At 42.2% G+C, this 23,470-nt stretch overlaps 1 protein-coding gene across 1 annotated transcript in view; it reads right to left on the bottom strand.

Annotated features, from left to right (window-relative positions):
• LOC126095418 (katanin p60 ATPase-containing subunit A-like 2) overlaps positions 1-23,470 on the bottom strand; it is a 79,137-nt gene that overhangs the window by 42,238 nt on the left and 13,429 nt on the right. The window contains exon 5 of the mRNA XM_049910215.1: positions 12,517-12,713. Coding sequence (XP_049766172.1) covers positions 12,517-12,713 — 197 coding nt within the window. The remainder of the gene's footprint in view (positions 1-12,516; positions 12,714-23,470) is intronic.

Below are 23,470 nucleotides of genomic sequence, written 5' to 3'. Positions count from 1 at the left end.
ATTTTGAAACTAGTCAATCCCTCCCTTCAACAAGTGATGGACATATTGGATTGGCAGGACACACTTGACTTTGCTCAGGAATCATTTCAAACTTCGCCACCCGGGTGTCAGGTTAACCGGCCCGCCGGGCGAGCTGCACGGAACAGTAAACAGTCCTCGCGCCAGGCTGCGCCAAAGCCGCCTGGCTCTCAGCCACATGTCCCATGCTGGCCTGCAAATGCAGTGAAATCACGCCCGCGGTGTGCTACTAGACATTCGCGTGAGAATTGCCCATCACGCCAGGCTATTTGCTTTTTCTGTAATAAAAAAGGACATGTTCAAAGTGTTTGCCAGAAAAAGCTCCGATCGGAAGCTCAAACCCATTCCAGGCCCTTTGCTTCGCGCCGGAATCGAAATTGAACCAAGGATACTCAGGCTCACGACACTTCGCCCATGGAAATTCATGTCGTTCATGCCACTCCTCCCAGTGCCAATCTCTCTAACAGTGACTGTGTTCGTCCCACAAATAGTGTGCATCGACATCGCCAGAAGTCCCGTCAAATCGCAGGTGATTCTGTATCAGTGTCAGTTCACGTTGCACAAGACAGTCGCTCTTGTCGTCAGCAGGACAATAAACTTTTTGTAGACTTGGACATTCACGGCAAAGTGATCCCGTTCCAGTTCGATACCGGTGCTGCAGTTTCCCTCCTCAATCACGACACGTACAAACAGCTGGGCACAGCTCCGTTGCGTGCCGCAAATGTTCAGCTAACTAGTTATTCCGGACAGGTGATCCCTGTGTTAGGACAGTGCAAACTTCTTGCAACATACAAGGGACAAACAAAACTTGTGTCATTTTACGTCCTTCGTTCTTCTTCTTCAGTGAACTTGTTTGGTTTGGATTTATTTCAGTTGTTTAACTTGTCTATAGTAAATCAGGTCCTATCAGTGAACCAGACTGTGCCTTCAGCCAGTGTTTCTCGTCTATGTGAAGAATTTGCAGACTTTTTGCACCGGGCCTTGGTTGCACTACGAACTATAAAGCACATTTGAAACTGAAAGTCAGTGCGCAACCGACATTTTTCAGAGCGCGCAATGTTCCCCGCGCATTGTGTGATGAGGTCGCAAGAACATTATACGATTTGGCATCACAAAGTGTAATTGAAGGTGTGCAGGCTTGTCTCTGGGCTTCACCCTTAGTAATTTTGCAAAAACCTTCTGGAAAATTGAGACTTTGTGTGGACATCAAGGCAACAGTGAATCCCCAACTAGTGACTGCAAGTTTTCCTTTACCCCGCCTGGAAGATCTTTTTGACAAACTGTGCCCGGGTAAATATTTTTTGAAGTTGGACCTAGCAGATGCGTACTTGCAAATACCGGTGGACGAAGAATCCCAGTGCGTTTTGGTGGTTAACACGCATCTTGGTTTGTACCGATTCAAACGACTGCCATTCAGGTGTGCATCTGCCCCTGCATTGTTTCAGCAATATCTACAAACTGTTTGTGCGTCGGTCCCTACTGCAGCAAACTATCTGGACGATATTGTGATCTCCAGAAAGACGGAAGAAGAACATTTAGCCAACCTCAGAACATTGTTTCAGGTCTCGCGACAAAATGGTCTTCGCTTGCGGAAGGACAAATGTGTGTTTTTTGCTCGTGATTTGCCATATCTGGGACATGTACTCAATGCCCAAGGCATACATCCCAGTCCAGAGCACCTCCTTGCCATACAAGACTTGCCTTCGCCGCAGAATTTGAAGCAGCTACAGAGTGTGCTGAGAAAAATCAATTACTACCATAAATATGTGCGCTACACTTCTTCCATTTCAGCTCCGCTTCATCGCTTGCGCCGTAAAGGTGTTCCCTTCGTCTGGACGACAGAATGCGAACGCGCCTTTCGCCAGTTGAAATTGGCATTGCTTTCCAATACTTGCCTTACACCATTCGATCCCCGGAAGCCCCTTTTGTTGATGGTGGATGCATCGGATTTTGGGATCGGTGCTGTGCTTGCGCACAAAGATGGTTCGCACAATCGCCCTATTGTCTTTGCGTCCAAATTGCTCTCGTCAGCGCAAAGAAATTATTCACAGATCGAGAAAGAAGCATTGGCTCTCGTATTTGGTGTTACAAAGTTTCGTGATTTCTTGTACGGTCGTCGCTTTACCATCATCACAGACCATAAACCTTTGACATCAATTTTTCATCCGACCAAGCCTGTACCTCCACGTACAGCACAGAAATTCATTCGCTGGTCTATTTTCCTCTCGCAGTACTGCTACGATATCTTGTATCGGTCCACTGCTAAGCATGGAAACGCTGATGCATTGTCCTGTTTGCCTGTTGCTGAGGATAGAGCATTTGATTCCTCCGAACTTGCTTGCATGTTCATTGATTCGGAAACCGATGACGTGGTCGAATCGTTTCCAACTGATTTTCGTCATGTAGCTACAGCTACAGCTGCCGACCCTGTCCTTGCTACCGTTTTGCGTTTTGTTGCTACGCAATGGCCCTTGTCAAAGTCACAGATCGAGGATCCGTTGGTGCGCTGAATTTTTGCTCACAAGGAGAGACTTTTTGTACGACGTGGTGTTTTGCTGTTGCGTTCTGATAATGATCAGTCCAGGGTCGTGGTCCCACATTCGTTACAGTCCTCTGTCTTAAAGGTTCTCCACCAAGGACATTGGGGTATAGTCAGAATGATACAACTTGTTCGTCAGCACTGTACTTGGTTCGGAATCGATGCTGCGATTACGAATATGTGCTTTTCTTGCATGGCATGTGCTACACAACAATCCGCACCACCGTGGAAATTCTTTGCATGGCCGAAAGCCACTTCCCCTTGGCAACGCTTACACATTGATTTTGCTGGTCCATTCTGGAATGCTCGATGGTTGGTTCTGGTCGATTCATTCAGTAATTTTCCTTTTGTTGTCCCGATGTCTTCCACGACGTCATCTGCCACCATTCAAGCGTTGTCCGCTATCTTTTGCATTGAAGGTCTTCCACATACTATTGTTTCCGACAATGGCCCACAATTCATGTCCGCAGAATTTCAGTCATTCTGCCAGGCCAATGGTATTCAACATCTGACGTCCGCGCCGTTTTCGTCACAGTCAAACGGTGCCGCTGAACGTTTAGTCAGGACTTTCAAGTCACAGATGTTGAAGTTGAAGAGTCGCATTCTCGGGAGGATGCGTTATTGCTCTTTTTGTCTTCGTATCGCTCTCAGCCTCGAGATGGTCGCTCGCTGGCTGAGTTGCTTCACAGTCGCCCTCATCGCACCTTGATGTCTTTGCTACATCCGCCACATCAGGTTCCTGTGCAGCGGCAGCCACCTGCTTTTGCTCCAGGCGACGTTGTCTATTATCACAACTATCGCGGTTCATGGCATTGGCTCACAGGGCGCATTCTTCGCTGCCTCGGCCGCGCTATGTATCTGGTTTTGGGGGCCTCTGGTGAGGTGCGTCGGCATCTCAATCAGCTGCGCCTCTGTCATCGCATGGGATCTGCCGCTCCCCGTCTGCTTTCAGTGATGGTGCTGTCCGGTCAGCGCCCTGGGGACCCATCTACTGGCTCACCTCATCCCCAGGTGTTCCCGACGCTGCCTTCCATTTTGCCCCATGGCAACGCTCCGCCGCCACCACCACCGCCGCCGCCGCCTGTTCTCCCGCCGCCGACGCCCGCAGTGGATGCGTCGCTGCAACCGCTGGACGCCTCCCTGGGTCACGCACCGCCGATCGCTTCCTGTGACCAGTTGTCCTCCGCCATGGAACTCTTGGCCACTCCGGACCATCTATCGTCTTCGCCCGTCGGGTGCTCCGGCTCGATGGAGGTCGACCCTTCGGCCCCTCCTGTCTCTCTACGGGCGCACACACCGCATGCTGGCGTGCACCCTGGACTAGGTTTTCAGGCATTTCCCAGCTCCCCTCGAACTGAATGGCAGGGTGCGGGTGGCACAGCCTCGCCTGTTGTTAGGCTCCCCACCTCGTCGCATACGTCAACATGGGGTCCTCCCCACAGCGGGCAGAAGCCTTATAATACATCCGTACGCCGATTTGCAGGGGAGGAATGTGGTGTCACCACCAGACACCACACTTGCTAGGTGGTAGCCTTTAAATCGGCCGTGGTCCACTAGTGTATGACGGACCCGCGTGTCGCCACTGTCAGTGATTGCAGACCGAGCGCCGCCACACGGCACGTCTAGAGAGACGTCCTAGCACTTGCCCCAGTTGTACAGCCGACTTTGCTAGAGATGGTTCACTGACAAATTACGCTCTCATTTGCCGAGACGATAGTTAGCATAGCCGTCAGCTACGCCATTTGCTACGACCTAGCATGGCGCCATTATCATTTGCTATTTATCTTGTGATGCATGTACCATCAGACCGATGTTCACCAATTATGGATTAAAGTTAAGTATTCCAGCAGCTACGTATTATTTTTACTAGACTCAACTCCTTTAATGTTCCAGACCTCACGCCAGCCTGCGTGAGCTTAACGCGTGCCTTTCGGCTACCGGTCATAGTGGCTTGGCTGTCTTGCCAAGTCACAACAGTCTGCATTAGTCTGTAGTCAAGTTTCAGTCTGCGCCTAATAAGATTATCATATTCCTGTACATAGCCATGAAGAGAAATGTATAGACACCTTGTTAATTATCAGAGATATGTGAGAATAAGATTAACGTACCAAGACCAAAGGAACTTCAGATTGTCAATTGTAAATAGCATACAGAAACAAGTTAAGTTATTTTTATGCTTGTCATTATTTTAATAAATGTGTGTGAAAATTAATCAAGTTCTGTTTAAAGTTGGTCACCGTCAATCTGCTACTCTAAGCATGCAAGTGGCATTTCTATCGTCTGATCTAACGGCAGAAGATAAACACGCCACGATAAGACCACGAGACATATTGCTGACACTCGTCTACTTCGCTAGAGCAACAAGTCAAATAATTTGATGGTGTGTGTACCGAAGGTCTTACAGTATGCACACCACACAGGCAAAAAGATGCTATTTTCAATAGGACCATGCATATTCAAATAAAAGCTGTGGTCCAAGTCAATATCATACACGGAAGAGCCAAATAAACTGGTGCTCCTATCCAAAATCATGTATGGATCCCGCGAGCAAGCAGAAGTGCCACAACAATGTCTGAAGTAGTGCTGGTGAGAACTGATACTATTAATCCTGCAGGGCTGTCCATAAATCAGTAAGAGTATGAAGGTGTGGAGATCTCTTCTGAAAAACACAATACAAGGCATCCAAGGTATGCTCAATAATGTTCATGTCTGGGAGTCTGGTGGCCAGTGGAAGTATTTAAACTTAGAAGAGTGTTCTTGGAGTCACTGTAGCAATTCTGGATATATGGGGTGTTGCACTGTTCTGCTGGAAGTGCCTAAGTCCATCGGAATGCACAATAAACATGAATGGATGCAGCTGATCAGACAGGATGCTTACGTACATGTCACGTGTCAGAGCCATATCTAGATGTAACAGGGGTCCCATATCATTCCAAGTACACACACCCCACACCATTACAGAGCCTCCACCAGCTTGAACAGTCCCCTGCTTACATGCAGAGTCCACGGATTCATGAGGTTGTCTCCATAGCCATACACAACCATCCACTTAATACAATTTGAAATGAGACTCATCTGACCAGGCAATATGTTTCTAGTCATCAACAGTCTAATGTCAGCACTGATGGTAAGGTGTGAAGCTTTGTGTCGTGTAGTGTGTCAAGGGTACACGAGTGGGCCTTCAGCTTCAAAAGCCCATATCGATGATGTTTCATTGAATGGTTCACATGCTGATGCTTGTTGATGGCCCAGCATTGAAATCTGCAGCACTTTGCAGAAGACTTGTGCTTCTGTCATGTTGAATGATTCTCTTCAGTTGATGGTCCCATGCTTGCAGGATATTTTTTTGGCTGCAGCGATGTCGGAGATTTGATACTTTACTGAATTCCCGATATTCATGATACACTCATGAAATGGTCATATGGGAAAATCCCCACTTCATCACTACCTTGGAGATGCCGTGTCCCATTGCTCATGTGTCACCTATAACACCATGTTCAAACTCACTTACATCTTGATAACCTGCCATTGTAGCAGCAGTAAATGATTAACAACTGTGCCAGACACTTGTTGCCTTATGTAGGCACTGCTGATCTCAGTGCCATATTCTGCCTGTTTTCATATCTCTGTATTTGAATACACATGCCAATACCAGTTTCTTCAACGTTTCACTGTATGACTGTAGACTGGAAAAGTAATAATTCTGTACACATACAGACTGGAATTGGACATCTCACAAAGAATGCATCCATATAAAGCAATGAAAATTTTAAAGACTTCAAATAGTCTTTAAGATGAAAATACAACGCTCCAGTAAAATTTTCCTCATAAATTACTATACAATCTAGTCCCTTGATGTGACTGCCACCAGTGTTCAACATCAACATGTAATAACCACTCACAGATGACAGGTGGCAGCACTAGTAGTGGAGAGTTCATAAAGTGTGTGGGAGGGTTGCGGGAAACAGTATAGTCATTGCCATGATGTGGAAACATAGCTTTCAGGCCAAGGTGGAAGCATTTCTAAAGTGGCCATTTGTAAACTGTTTGTGTACCACTTTGGTTAGCACTTTGATCATGGTGCCCATCACCATATGGGTGCGATCAGCTGGGCATTGCTGATGCCGCCCATATCCCATACAGGTGAGCATCTGCTGACCACCTGAATGTCATTTAGTGTATCAAGGAAGCCATTTCCTTGCTTGGTGTGGAGGTAGTTCATTGTTCTGGTGCCAGATTTCAGCACTTACTAACTATATCAACCTAGTGGCAACTGAGAGAAGTGCAAGGTCCGAGTGTTTCTTAGTTAATTTCCACCACCTCCCAAATTCCCACAGTCCAGCCACAAAGGAGCATTCCCCTCGTAACTCAGTACCATCCGAGACTGGAGCAACTGAATTACATTCTCTGCCAGGGTTGCGATAACTCTCGTTGTGCCCTGAAATGAGAAATGTCCTACCCACTATCCTTCCCACCCCTCCTACAGTGGTATTCCACCATCCACCAAACCTACACAATATACTCATCCATCTTTACACAACCCCTGCTCCCAATCCCTTACCTCATGGCTCATACCCCTGTAATAGACCTAGATGCAAGACCTGTCCCATACATCCTCCTACCACCTCTTACTCCAGTCTGGTCACTAATGTCACCTATCCCATCAAAGGCAGGGCTACCTGTGAAACCAGTCATGTGATTTACAAGCTCAGCTGCAACCACTGTGCTGCATTCTATGTAGGCATGATAACCAACAAGCTGTCTGTCCACATGAACTACCATCGACAAACTGTCGCCAATAAACAAGTGGACCACTCTGTAGCTGAAAACGCTGCCAAACATGATACCCCTCATCTCAATGACTGCTTCACGGCCTGTGCCATATGGATCCTTCCCACCATCACCAGCTTTTCTGAATTGTGCTGTCCGCCACTCCCACATACTATCCCTCCATGCCCCAGCCTCCTCCTTACCCAGGCACCACTCCCATCATGCACTGGTGCTGCTGCTTGCAGTGTAGTTTCAGCTGTCTGAGACTGCAGATATGTGTGCAAGTTGCGCTTGTGTGAGTGTGTGTGTGCGAATGTGTATGTGTGTCTGCTGCTGACAAAGGCCTTAAAGGCCGAAAGCTATGATTGTGTGAATCTTTTTATTGTGCCTATCGCGACTCAGCAACTCCGCTATATGGTGAGTGGGAACTTTCCTTCTCTCGTATTGTTATATTCCATCCTGGATTTTCCATTGTTTGATTTTTGCCTGACGGCTTTTCTTCGATCCTGACGCTGTGCTGTTTTCCTTTCTAACTACTTTCTTTTGCATCACTATACACAATGTCCAGCTTTCTTTCTTTTGTTTCCTGTGTTTCTCTTGTTGCCTTACGAACCACACTGCACACTCTACTTATGAGCCACAATGTATCAACGGACTCAACCGTGCGCAATAGGCTGCCTCAAGACCATGCTGATTGTTGTTGCAGTATCTTATGTCCCACATTACTCCCACAGATATAATTAAGCATATACCTTCAAACTGATCACGCTCCTTGTGTCAGTCCCCATATTTTTGTGTGTTATCTCCCGTACTTTTCTGGTGCCACATGATCTTACATCTCTAACTACGAACCCCTCTCCATCCGCCACACTTTCTCTGTTCTATCCCTGTTCACACCCACTAAATCCACCTCATCCAGTCACATCCACCACCACCCTTCTCTACACTTGTCCACTCTCAGACCTGCTACCCACAGTAATATACATATATTTATTAATGATTAATTATTCTCTACTTTGACCTTTGTGACTTCTCGCCAATTTTATCGAGTTTTTGCCTTTCACTATCCGTGTCTTCCTCAGAATTCATCTCTTGTTTTCCCCATGTGCATCCATTTTGTACTTTTCACACGTATTTGGGCGTATTTTTGCATAATTTTTTGGACGTAATTCTACTTTCTTACGTATTTTTTCGCATTTCTGCACCACCATGGATCCTTGCTCCTTCTATCTGCATCAATACAGAAAAGTTTACTTATACCTAGCCAGATCCCAGTCCCACATACTGTTCCTGCATTGTTGCTTGGCTCATGAAATCTCCCCTAATGGCCTTACCATCAAATTACCCATCTCTGGTTGCTAACCCTCCTTCCACAATGACCTCCACCTGTTCAGATTCCACCTATCCTCAGCCCTCACCAACATGGTCCTGCAAAACCATATCAACCAAGCCCCATCCTCCTTGCAGTACCTTCTCTCCATCCGCAAAATTCTCCTGCTATGTAATCTCAAATTTCTGGAACCCATAACACACATTGAAACACTTGCCCTGCAGTAACTTGAGCAACATGCACAATGCCACGTCAAAAACTGCTCCATCCTGCTCACTTTCTACTCCCACCTCAGAGTACCACTGTCCGCCACTTCTACAACAACCTCCAAACCTCCCCCACACCCCCTCATAGCTGACAAACCCTGTCTCGCAGACTTACTACACTTACCCCACCCTCCAAAACTCCCTCCCACCACCACACAGAACTCAAAACCTAAAGAGACCTGCAACACAGTCATGAACCTTTCCTCCAGAAGTCTTAGTACCACAGAAATATCAGTCCTTTCCAAAGGCCTCACCTTTTGCCCCACTCCCAAATTCAACCATGCGGGACTAGTTAAAGACCTTCTCTCCTTCTCCCAGTCCCTACAGTGGAAACACTTTTTTGCCACCAACCTGACCAATCAGACTCAACCAAAGACCAATATTGAACCTTGTCTAACTCAGTTCACTCCTCCATCTAATCGTAATCCACTCCCACTGCCTCCAAACCACCCCCTGTTAACTTTCCAGAATTTCTTATCCTCAAATCTTGCCCCACCATCATTCCGCATATCCCCCAACATGCATACTAACCTTACATCCGCAGAAAGAACCACAGTCCACCATTTAAAAACTGTTCCCGATCTTATAATCCTACCTACAGACAAGAGCTCCATCACCGTAGTTTTGAACCGCAAGGATTACGTGGCAGAAGGACTCCATCAGCTGTCAGATACTTCCACCTACAAACCATGCCACAGTGATCCCATTCCAGCAATCCAGCAGGATTTCCAGTCACTACTCAAATCCTTAGGCCCATCCCAGAACCTCTCCCCAGAGTCCATCTCTCTACTTACCCCTACCGCTCCCCGCACTCCCACCTTCTACATGCTTCCTAAAGTCCATAAACCCAACTACGTAAGACACCCCATTGTGGCCGGTTACTGTGCCCCCACTGAGAGAATCTATGCTCCTTCAACCTATTACCTGGAACCTATCCTCCTATATAAAAGATACCAACCATTTAATTGACCGACTCTCCTCATTTCCTTTCCCTTTACCACATGGTGCCCTGCTCGTAACTATTGATGCCACCTCCCTGTACACTAACATTCCTAATGCCCATGGCCTTCCTGCTATCGAACACTACCTTTTCAGATGCCCTATGGATTCCAAACCAACTACCTCCATCCTAGTGTTCATGACCAGCTATATTCTCACCCACAATTACTTCACCTTTGAAGGCATTACCTACAAACAAATCCATGGTACGGCTATGGGAACCTGCATGGCACCATCCTATACTAACCTATTCATGGGCCATCTGGAGGAATCCTTCCTAAAAACTCAGAATGCTAAACCCCTCACCTGGTTCAGATTCATTGATGACATCTTTGCTATCTGGATTGAAGGTGAGAATACCTTATTCACATTCCTCCAGAACCTCAACAACTTCTCCCTCATTTGCTTCACCTGGTCGTACTCAACCCAACAAGCCACCTTCCTAGATGTTGACCTCCACCTCAGAGATGGCTACATCAGTACCTCCGTCCATATCAAACCTACTAACCACCAGCAATACCTCCACTTCGATGGCTGCCACCTGTTTCATACCAAGAAGTCCCTTCCGTACAGCCTAGCCACCCATGGTCTTTGCATCTGCAGTGACGAGCAGTCCCTCTCTAAATATACTGATGGTCTCACTGAAACCTTCACTGACCGTAATTATCCTCCCATCCTTGTACAAAAACAAATCTCCCAAGCCTTATCTCTCAACTCTCCCACCACCTCCCAAAGTCCCACAGTCCAGCCACAGAGGAGCATTCCGCTCGTAACTCAAAACCATCTGGGACTGGAGCAAATTAATTACATTCTCTGCCAGGGTTTCGATTACCTCCCGTAGTGCCCTGAAGTGAGAAATGTCCTACCCACTATCCTTCCCACCCCTCCTACCGTGGTATTCCACCGTCAACCGAACCTACACAATATACTCATCTATCCTTACACAACCCCTGCTCCCAACCCCTCACCTCATGGCCCATACCCCTGTAATAGACCTAGATGCAAGACCTGTCCCATGCATCCTCCTACCACCACCTACTCCAGTCCGGTCACTAACATCACCTATCCCATCAAAGGCAGGGCTACCTGTGAAACCAGTCATGTGATTTACAAGCTCAGCTGCAACCACTGTGCTGCATTCTATGTAGGCATGACAACCAACAAACTGTCTGTCCGCATGAACAGCAACCGACAAACTGTGGCCAAAATACAAGTGGACCACCCTGTAGCTGAACACACTGCCAAACATCTCAATGACTGCTTCACAGACTGTGCCATATGGATCCCTCCTACCAACACCAGCTTTTCTGAATTGCGCAGGTGGGAAATTTCCCTGCAATACATCCTACGTTCCTGTAACCCTCCTGGCCTCAACCTTTGTTAGTCACTGTCCTCACCCATCCAGCCCCCTCCCTGTTCCCATTCTTGCAGTGCACAGCCATAATTCACCGCCACACCCAGTCTTTTAATTTATTTTTATTTTTATTACTCTCCTTTCTGCTACTTACCCCCTCCCCCCTCCACATCTTCTCTCCTGCCCTCCGTCTAAACTGCAGCACTTCTCTGTCCGCCACTCCCACCATACTATCCCTCCCCCTCCCCACCCCAGCCTCCTTCTTACCCCCACCCAGTCACCACTCCCATCATGCACTGGTGCTGCTGCTCACAGTGTAGTTTCAGCTCTCTGAGACTGCAGACGTATGTGCAAGTTGCACTTGCGTGAGTGTGTGTGTGCGAGTGTGTATGTGTGTCTACTGCTGACAAAAGCATTAATGGCCGAAAGCTATGATTGTGTGAATCTTTTTATTGTGCCTATTGCGACTGAGCATCTCCGCTAGATGGTGAGTGGCAACTTCCCTTCTCTCGTATTGTAAGCAAGAAGTTGAATATTTATGTGTCTAAAGCTTTTGAGTCTTCTTTAAAGGCCAATTTTTGAAGTGATGCCTTATTTTTTGAGCTTTTATCTGTATATGCATTCCTATTATCAAATGTTACCTCTCCAATAATGGCAGTGGACTGAAATTGTATCCACAGGAGGTCACATATGCCCGCAGTGATCTTATTGTGGCTGTCACCAGTAAGATTTCTCGTGCTATTTGTAACAAAAGGACATTCCGAGAGGAGGAATCAGATTTAGTTTATTTTCAGGATTTTCTCTTTTTTGTTTAACCCAATAACTTCTCTCAATAAATAGTGCCAATGTGTCACAGTTCTGTCTCATGCACCTCCTACCCCTCTCTCTTGCATTCCTATCCCATACTACTGCTGCCTGTGTGTGTGTATGTGTGTGTGTGTGTGTGTGTGTGTGAGAGAGAGAGAGAGAGAGAGAGAGAGAGATTCCTAAATTATGTAAATGATCATATCAGTTTTTTCCCTCAGCCAGTCAATGCAAAGAAAAATTTTCAGTGCTATAAGGCAACACATCATACATATGACTGTCAAGAGCTCAATGCTTCATTTCTACAGAGATCAGTTGTTTTTATTAAAACATTATTTAAGATAATATTTTTATTTTAGTACAGAAAGTTTCTCTATACATTACCAGACAAACTCCATAAGTACATGTTACATTTAAATCTCTTATGTAATATTACCATGGGAGGTTAGATGTAGCCAATAGAAAGACACTGTCATGAGATGAGGAAATTCCATCCATCTGAATAAGTAGCTCAGCTTTCAGTCTACGAGATGCTTCATGTTCCAGTAACCCATCACGATGAGAAGCAAGAGCATCGATTTCATCGAGAAATATTGTGGATGGTGCATAGTGGCGAGCCACGTCAAACAGTACCTAACAACACATTTTATCATTAGAATACTTCACATGAATTCTATCTCACAAAAGTGGCAGCAAGGTAATGCTGTCACATCTGTAGAATATGATGCAACCATTGTGTAAGAATTTAACAATTCAATTTCACATGAAATACATTACAAGTAAATAATTGATTTAAAATTTTTGTTTAGGGGCTTTTACATGAAATACATTACAAGCAAATAATTAATTTAACACTTCTGTTCAGAAAAATTAACATTGAGGCTGTGGCAAACATTTGATTTATGATACTATTAACAGATAGTAAATGAATGTAGTTACTTGCTACAAGGTTACTACAAACATTCATTTATACTATAATAGTACTTGGTCATTAAGAGTTTAAATATTGCTTCCATGAATGTAAACAATGTTTTTATTTCTTTTAGCTGAGTTGGAAGTTTGTTGTGGAAAACAGTACCCTGTATGTTGGTTTGTTTTTGTGTTAAAGCCTTGTTTACTGTTTTTTATGTGGGTGTCATTGCACATTCTTGTATTGTAGGAATGAAGATCTGAGTTGGTTTTATAATTATCAATGTGCATTTTTTTACTAACAACACTTTTTTTATGTAGAGGCATGGTAAAGGTAGACTATTTAGGTGTTGAAATAGCTGTTTGGAAGGTGTTAGCCTTGTACTGTTTGAAATTATTCTAACAGCTCGTTTTTGTAAAGTGAAGATGGTTTTCATGTTTGCCTTACGGCCCCAGGGGGTTAGTCCATAGGTGATAGCAGAATGTATGTAAGTGTAGTAGACAGTTCTGCTACACTCTCTCCTACATACAGTACTAATTATGCATAATGCATAGCAAGCAGAGCTTAATGTGTTAGTGAGGTATAGAATGTAGGTTTCCAGTCTAATTTTCATCAATTTGCACACCTAAGAATTGTGGCAGCTACCATTTTAATTTGTTTATTTCTAATTTTGAGGTTCATATCATGATGAGACTTTGTTTTCCTGTAATGTATATAATTACTTTTTGAAATATTTAATGTTAGCCTGTTCAGTTCAAATCAGTTTCATATTTATTCCGAAACTCTGGTTTCAGATGTTGACAATACCCTATTTATGCCTGTTACAACAATATTTGTGTCATCAGCAAACAAAGTTATGTGCTTACCACTGATTGGGATCTTGATAGCAGTAATATATATAAGAAATAAGAGATGTCCTAGAACGCTGCCCTGAGGTACTCCGATTGGTACAGTTTGCAGGTCCAATCTGTACACAATGCTTTGGTTTTTATTGTTTGCTGAGGTAATTTCTCTTACCTGTTTTCTATTGTGGAGATATGACTGAAACCATTATAATGCAGCTCCTTGTATACCTATAGCATCTAGTTTGTCTAGCAAGATATCATGATCAACAGTATCGGATGCCTTCGATAAGTCCAAGTTTATTCCTACTGTACTGTTATTTCTGTCAAGTCCCATTACAATGTTTTCAATGAATTGGGTAATGGCTGTTTCTGTACTCATGCCTTTGCAAAAACCATGTTGGTTTACAGATGAGAGATTGAATTTTTTGATGTAATTTGTAATAGTATTTTTGATGACAATCTCTATTATTTTTGAAAATACAGATAACAAAGCTATTGGTCTATAGTTTCCCACTTCATATATATTACCCATTTTATACAATGGTTTTATTTTTGAAATTTTTAATCTTTGGGGGAACACTCCTTATGTTAATGATATATTTATTTAATTATGACTGAACCTGGTAACTCATCATTTCCAGAGGACATTTTATTCTTCATTGTTTTTATTATCCTAAGAACTCCTAATTTATTTGTGGGACATAGCAATACTGAATTACCACTTTGCCCTCTTTGATCTGTGGTGCTAATATTACTAGCAAAATTTTTACTCAGATTGAGTGTTTATGAAATAGTAATTTATGTAATTTGTTAGAGTACCATTTCTGAGGAACACACCACAATTATCTTTTAATACAATGTCATCTTGCTTTTGTTTCCTTTTTTACTATATTCCATATTGCTTTCAACTTGTTTGCTGTCCCTATTATTACTTTGTCATTGTGTACTGCTTGGTTTACAGATGAGAGATTGAATTTTTTGATGTAATTTGTAATTGTATTTTTGATGACAATCTCTATCATTTTTGAAAATACAGATAACAAAGCTATTGGTCTATAGTTTCATACTTCATTTATATTACCCTTTTTATACAATGGTTTTATTTTTGAAATTTTTAATCTTTCTTATAAATTTTCTTATATGTCTTAACATATTCTGCAGAGTTCTCATCTTGGTTGTCTTTTCTCACTTGACTGAAAAGTTTTAGCTTTTGACTGGATATTCTGATAGCAGGTGTTATCCACTGGCTGCTGTTCCTTGGCATAACATTAATTCTTGTCAGTTTTTTGGAAAAAACATTTCAAATATGGATATGAAAGTATTATAAAATGCATTGAATGATTCATCACTGGCTGTTATTCCTTGGCATAATATTAATTCTTGTCAGTTTTTTTGGAAAACACATCTCAAATATGGACATGAAAGTATTATAAAACGCATTGAATGATTCAGCAGTTGATTTTGAGTATACATCTTGCCAGGTTTATTTTCCCAGTGATTGAATAAAAATATTTACCTTTTCTGGGTAGAAGTGCCTTTTATATTCCCACTTGTATTTAATCATTTCAGGTACAGAAGAATTTATGTGTGTTACTAGCGTGTTGTGAAAGACCTAAGTTTACATTTTGTGCCTCAGTAACATCCTTTTCTATATTTGTAAAGATATCATCTAATGGGGAAGAATATGACTCTGTTATTGTAGTGGGGTCCTTGAAGAGTGGTTTCATGTGAAAGCTGTTTAGGATACTCAAAAGCTGTCTTCTTTCTTCATTTTCAATTAAGAGGTTGATGTTAAAATCCCCACATAGTAATAAGTTCACTTCATTGTTATACAAAATGTTTAGCACTGTTTCCAAATAAAAAAAAAAATGTTTTTGTCACCTGGTGGTGACCTGCATATTGATATGACACTTAGTTTTTTTACGCTTCTCCTCAGATTTTAGGTCTATGGCACATGATTCAAAATGTTTCTCGATATTTAGATGGTATGCTTCAGATCTAACTTTATACACAGCCCAGCCCTAGTGTATATGCATTCTCCACCATTTTTACAAAAACTGTGGCAATAATGAGATGCTAATTCAAAACTGCTTATATTTATAAGACTTAATTCACTGACCCTGCACAATTATTCTTTAGACAAATACAAGAGGTACCTACAAAGTTCTTCTGATTCTAACACTTTATTCTTGAGACACTGAATGTTTTGACTCATTATCTTGAAAGGTTTGCAAGTATTTGTTATTTTGTCAATACCTGGTGAAGTGCTGCTCTGTTGCTGATTTTTGTCACTTATCTGCAATTTTTCAGGATGATTTGTCACAATCTCTTCCTTTTCTTCGTTTGGTGCCATAAAAAATCATCACTAAGTGAAGCAGCTGTGCCTAGTCTTTGGCTCCTCCTCAGGCAGTGTTGATCAACTGCTACTGTTGTTGGAAGTTTAGTGGCTGCTGCTGTTTGTGCTGTCGGTGACATGGTTTCTTGTACAGTGACTGTGTTTGCTTTTTCTACTGACACTGTTTCTGCTGAAGGTGGGGCTGCTGCTGTAACTGATGATGGTTTTTCCTCAGCTACTGATGGTTCTCCTGCTATTGATGTAGGTTTAGTTGTTATTGATGTTTCTTCTGTTGTTGTTGTTGTGTCATTGTTTTTGTTGATGTTACCATTGGTGGTGGTGGTGGTGGTGGTACTGCTGTTGCCGTCATTTGTGTTGCACTTGCTACAACTGGCTTTGGCGATTTTACTGATACTGCTGTTTGTGTTGCAGATATTTGCAGGTGCCTTTTGATTTTTTCCAGTAATTTCTGGATCACAATTTCCTTCCCTAGACTGTTCAAGTGAAGGCCATGTGACGTGTGAAACCTGCGCCCAATGTCGCTGGCTGGGCGTTAATATCAACAACATCAACGTTTTTGAATTGCTTGCATATATCAGAAAGAAGGTCATTGGCAGCTCTTATCTCCTTGATTACACAAGACCAATGAGGCAATATATCATTTGAGCCACCAAACATAGCTATAAAGTCACCTGAAGATAACTCCAAAATTTCTTTATAATGGATAGTATTCATTATTTCTGAGAGGGGCGCTCCTGGCTTGACAAAGCTCGTGGCTTTCACAACTGCTGTCTCATTAACATGAGAGGCAATTCCGCATCCATGGCTATCGGCTAGAATATAAAGTTTCATCAAGCGATCACGAATTTTTTACTATGACATTGGTACATGTTGTCATAGCTTGCGAGTCTTCAGGGGTGTAGAAATGGCTAGTTTAGGTATCTGAATGTTTGCAGTATCATTTTCTGATGCAGAGCTCATCACTTACTGTACTTTGGACATCATATTGGTTTTTTTAAAGGAATTGGTGAATTTGGTAACTCTCTGGTGTTACCGGTGTCACCTTTCCACTCCGATATTGTGCTTTTGGTTGTTTTCTGTGACAGAATGACTTTCTTGTACCATAAATTGAGCTCTCTTTCACATACAATGCATATGACACCATTTTTGCCACCTTGTTCATAGTTTTTACACATGCTATAACTTGTTTTAGTGTTCATACAAGTTCTTGTACCTGAGTGAAATTTATCATACAATTTACTTGCATTCTGTTGTGTGCCTTTGTTACAGTCGTGTTTTAAAACCTTTAAAACCTTGTTTTGTTTGAACAGTCTTTCTGTTAAGTTTGTGAACTAAATCATCTGGAAGACATTTTGAACACAGCCATATCTTACATTTTGTATATGTATTTACACATTTATAATGGAACACAGTTTTACATATCGCGCACATTACACCTTTTGCTGCACATTTCTCGCAGATGCAGGGATCTGAATGTATTATTTCACTTGATTCATTGTATGATGATGTGGATGCTCCATGTGTGAAGTTTTCTTCATACCTTCTTCTGGCTTCATTGTTCTTTTCTGTTACTCTTTTGATGATGTAGCACAAAAAACACATATACTCACAATATACATCGATACTATTACACATTGTATGCTTTTCCTCATTCTTTTTGTACTTTTGTTCAGACCTAGTATTCTGCCAATTTATTCATGATCTAATTTACTTTCACATTCATGTTTAGACCTAATTAACAATCAAATGATGCAAAACAAACTACTTTGCTTTATTCATCATGTAATGGTTTCAGGAAAGTCTATAAGAGTAAGCAATACAAATTGCAGTGTGTCTGACTAGTCAACATCAAATATTCAAATCTGATGCTGAAGATGTGGAGCCTAAATGGTTAAAATTCAAAAGTAGTGTTCAATATGCCTTAGACCAATATGTGGAAAGTAAGTTTTTGAGGGATGGGAAAGATCCAGTGTGCTTTAATAGCTGTGTTAGAAAGCTCTATGAAAGCAAAGAGAGCTTCATCAGAGATTTAAGTGAAGTTGAAGCTTAGTTGACACACAATAGCTGAATGAATTCAAGATGAGTGTGTGGAGATCAATTTGAGGTATTCATAAATCTGTAAGTAAAATTTTGACAATCAATCTGATAAAAAAATCCTAAGGAGCTTTACCCTATATAAAATCAAGAAGTAGACTGACATTACATGTTCAGTCACTCTGTGACTGTTCTAGCACCAGAATGGAAGACTACAGAAAGGAGGTCAAAGTACTGAGTTTAATCTTCTGAAATTGTTTCATGTCAGAGGAGTGTAATATGGTTCCTGCTTTCAGTCATTGTATGAATGCTAAAGTGGCAGATACTGAGGTATTTGATTTCAGAATAGAAAATTAACTAAAATCACTCAATGGTAGAAAGGCATCTGGAATGGACGAGGCACCTGTGAGATTATACAACAGAACTGTTTCTCATAATAGCAGTAGTTCATTATAGATCACTGGAGCAATGAATGGCACCTGCTACCTGGAAAAATGTGCAAGTCAAGAAGGGTCACAGGACAGACGCACATATTTATAGGACTATATCATTGATGTCAATCTGTTGTAGAATTATGAAACATGTTTTATGCTCATGTATTATGACTTTTTTTGGAGAACCAAATTTTCCTCCATAAAACTCAATGTGAATATCACAAATGGAGATCTTGCAAAACTCTTCTTGCTTTGCCCACCCATGAGATCCAGAGCACAATAGACAATGGTTTGCAGGTTGAAGCCAGGTTAATTGATTTCAGGAAGGCATTTGATACTGTTGTTTAGTGAACAAAATACAATGTTACTGAGTACTGGACCAGACTTGTGATTGGATCCTGGACTTCCTTGTGGATAGAACTCAATTTGTTGCTCTTAATGTAACAAAACTGACTGACATAAATGTAATTTCAGGAGTATCCAGAGGATTTGCAATAGGGCCATTGCAGTTTAAAATAAATACTGGATGATACTTATTAACATTAAAAAACCCAAGTAACACAGATGATGCTGAGACAAGTAATATAATATAAAATGCACGGAGTCACAAATGTCAGGAAATAGCCCAAAAATGGACAAGAAAAGTTGAATATTTTATGTCACCAGATGCTGTACATTGCTGCATATGCAGCAGTTGGGCTTAGACATTAGGGGATGATTGAGAATGCAATAATTGCATCTGAGCAAATTGTGCCAATTTTGAACACATTTTGTAAATGTGATCTGTTGTAAACATAGAAGTTACAAAATTATTGTCCTCACTGCAATGAAGTAGAGGCTTTTCTTATTTTGTGTAAAAAAATGTATGTAATTTACTGGTAATGACAGAATTTGGAAGCCTATACTCATGTACTTGTGATATGATATGGTAGGTTTTTGTTGTACGGTACATTGCAATAAACCAGCAAGGATTGTGAGATTGGTAAATAAAAAATAATAAATCATATGTCAGTGTAAACACATAGTTGTCTAACACAATGAAAAAACACTGCCTGCCAGATGCAAGACTCAAACCCTGAACTCCACGCACTAAAGCTCCACAAAACAGTCCAATCTGATGTGAACACTTGACACTGATTGGGATGAGCAGGTGTGACAGATTGATAGGGTCAAATGCTGCATGTGCAGTGAGGTACGTCATCTGGTGACGTCACATATTGAACATCTGTAATCCAGTTTTAGGGTATTTCTTGACATTTGTGACCCCATGTGCATTATATTAAATTACTTGCCTCAGTGTCATCTACATCGCTTCAGAGATTTGTAATAGAATTCACCCTGCAAAAGTGATCTAGGGAATAACATCAAAAATTTCATAATGCTAAGAGGCTTTTATCAGATGATGCAGTTATCTGTAGGAAGATTACCAGTCCAGAAGACTGTGATGAATTGGAGGGAGACATGCAGAGGATTGATAATTACTGTAGGTGCTGGCATTTGACTAGGAACATAAATAAATGTAATGTGTTAAACATCTATTGGCAAATAAATGCACTACTGTTTGTTTATACTATTGGAGATAAATCCTGGAATCAATAACTAATGTGAAGCACCTGGGAGTAACCATACAGAGTGACCTACAATAGAATGACTACAAAAACAAATTGCAGGCAAAGTAGATGTCAGTTGGAGATGAATTGCGAGAACCTTAAAAAACATAACTCATCCATGAAAGAAGTGACTTACAAAGCACTTGGATATTGCTCATCTGTCTCGGAAATTGATAGAGAAATAGAGGGGACCCAATGAACAGCAGCATGTTTCATCATTAGGTCATTTGTTAATCAGTGCAACAGCACTACAAAGATGTTCAACAAATTAAAAAGAGGCATTATGCATCACAGAGAGGTTTATTATTGAAATTTCAAGACAGCAGATCCCAGGAAGAGATGAGCAACACATTACGTGTATTGTATTGTATTGTATTGTATGTTAACCTGCAGCAGCCGCAGTGGTCCACAACCCCACAACGACTACCGCAGACCACTTCACCCCTCCACCGCCCCACACTGAACCCAGGGTTATTGTGTGGTTTGGCCCCCAGTGGACCCCCCAGGGAACGTCTCACACCAGACGAGTGTAACCCCTATGTTTGCATGGTAGTGTAATGGTGGTGTACTCATACATGGAGAAATTGTTTGTGCAGCAATTGCCGACATCGTGTCACTGAGGGGGAAGAAGGGGAACCTGGCCACATTCCTGTGAAAGGGATAGCATACACAGATACATCAAGAAGTAAATTTCCATATTTGTGCCAACTTTTAAACAACCAATATAGATTTTACTTACTGAAGCAGCAAATCTTGATTATTGCAAGAACAGAAAGGATGCCTACTGTGGTTTCCATTTGCATACCTCGCCACTACCAAGGCAGATGGAATTTCTTTCAACTAATGTCAAACATTTATTAAAATAAGTCATTTCCTGCATAGGCTCTTCTTTTAGGGAAAGAATTCTTTTAAGAAATTTACAGTGTCTGTGGACCCATATGTGAAAAAGACTAATGCACAACAGCTTCATAGCTTCATCATTTTCCCAGCTCTTTCATGCAGCAGATAGTCATAAAAACAAAACTCATTTCTGGCTGCATATAGTTCTTTCAGCTGCACTGTTGTTAGTGTAAGATGATCTAATTGTCATAGAACAGTATTAAAGCATTACTGGTATTTCCATAAATGAATGTATGGCAGCACTTGTGATGAAACATACTAGCTTCAGCTTCTTAAGTTCCTTCTGATATAACTTCTGATTTGCCTTTATGGCCTACTCTAATATCACCCTTCAATGCAAACATTGGGACAATGCAGTACATTATTGTATGCCTTGTGTCCCTTCACTAATGCTGATATTGTAATGATTGTGGGTATTTATTCCCTGTAGTCATCAGAGGTAAGAAAAGTAACTCAACTATGAGAAATAACATAACTTTATTGTATTAATAAAACATATACATAAGAGCACAAGTGAAAAGCACAATAGTGTAGCACAGACTGAAGTCCAAAGATCTTAGCATTCATCATAGTTGGAGGTTGGTTGGTTCGTGAACCATCAATAGTCACCAAAGAGCTCCTCCCCCCCCCCCCCCTCCCCCCAGCAGTGTGGAGTATGGGGAAGGATGCACAGACAGTAACAGTGCTAGATCCTGTAGGGTGGAGCAGTGGTTAGGTGGTATCAGGTATCAGAAGGGACAGTCAGCAATACTGAATGACCAGCCTTATGATGAGAGGTCCCCAAGAGAGGCATGACTGGATCATATCTCGATGACTGGGGAAGGTTGGAGATGCAAAATATTACAGACCACATAGTCTTGTAATCAGGCAGGTGCCTGCAGGTGTTACCCTGCATGGTAAGGAGGGATCTCTGGCACACACACCTGGTCATGTGGATGTGCAAGAAGCAGCACAGTAATGGTGAGACTACCACATCCATCAATGGTTGCCGTGATGTCACCCTAATCACCATCACTCAGTAGCTGGAATGAGCACAGAAGGGTGATGTAAGTGGTGGATGAGTTGTTGGGAGAACAAGGAGAAGTGACAAACATGGAGATCGCTCCATCATGAAATTGAAGAAACAGATCCTTGATGCAGAAGTCAGGTATGTTCATGGAGAAGACCAGAGCACTGACAGGGGAAGACGGGGGTAATGGAAGCACAGAATGTCCACATATCCTAACTACTTCTTCTGGTAGGGTGCATCAACAAGGCACTAGTGTCAGGGGTTACAATTTTTTTTTTGGGGGGGGGGGGGGGAATAGAGCTCAGGGATGAGTAATTGTTACCCACAGTGAGGGTATCATCCGTCAAGACTGCATCTGCGTCTGGGGTCATAGAGGCTCCTCGTCTAGTGTCCAGGAAGGTTTGACTCTGTTTAAGGAAACTTTCTGACATTTCCACTTGAGAAGAGTGTCCACTGTGTTATCTGCATGGCTAAGTACGCCACGCAGCCCAGAGTACGGTGGTTGGGAGACACATGAATGGTGTCATTGTGAAGCATAAGAAACTTACAGTGTGCCTGATCACTGTATATGAACTCTCACTGTATGGTGTGAGGATGCAGTGCAGGTATAAGTTTATTTATGATGTGTGAGCAAACAAGCTCAACTAGTGGAGGGAGCTTGTCCTGTGGTAGGTGCCCTGTATCCTTGATGAACTCAGCAAGTAGAACTAAGGATTCATCATAGAGGGTATCAGCAAGGGAAGAGGTCAGGTCATCTCTGTGAGATGACTGAATGATACATGGTAGGACCTGTGACCAGAAACCAGCATGGCTCAAGACAGCTGCTTTAAGGGTATGGTGCTAATGTACAACACATACGTTGCTCTGCAGGTAGTATGCAGTTGTAAGAAACACGTCAACACTGCGCAGAGGGCATAATCTGGAAAAAAGGAGGGACTAGAATAGATGTCCCTGATCAGTGGTGATGGATGTGGGGCATCTGATACATGAAATCCATACAGAAGCAAAAGTGTGTGAGACAGAACCAGCTGCACATACTGCATCAATTATGTTGGAGCAAGGGAAGCAACAAGCTAGACTTAAGTGGTTTCACACTTTGGATGGGAAGGAGGGAAACATAAAGCCATTTCCACTCTAGAAAAACACCACAACAAATCAAGCTGATGCAGTTTGTTCACAGAAAGAAAAGAAAAGATGTCTTATTTTTCTTGGACTTATTCCTTATTTTCATGGGGTCAGCATGTTAATTTAGATTTAGCAACTTCTGCATGAAGTCAAAATTTGTGCACCCA

The sequence above is a fragment of the Schistocerca cancellata genome, chromosome 8 (genome assembly GCF_023864275.1).
Source record: "Schistocerca cancellata isolate TAMUIC-IGC-003103 chromosome 8, iqSchCanc2.1, whole genome shotgun sequence".
Classification (NCBI taxonomy): domain Eukaryota; kingdom Metazoa; phylum Arthropoda; class Insecta; order Orthoptera; family Acrididae; genus Schistocerca; species Schistocerca cancellata.
Note: the sequence above shows the minus strand (reverse complement) of the source record. Positions and strands in the feature narration are given on the sequence as shown.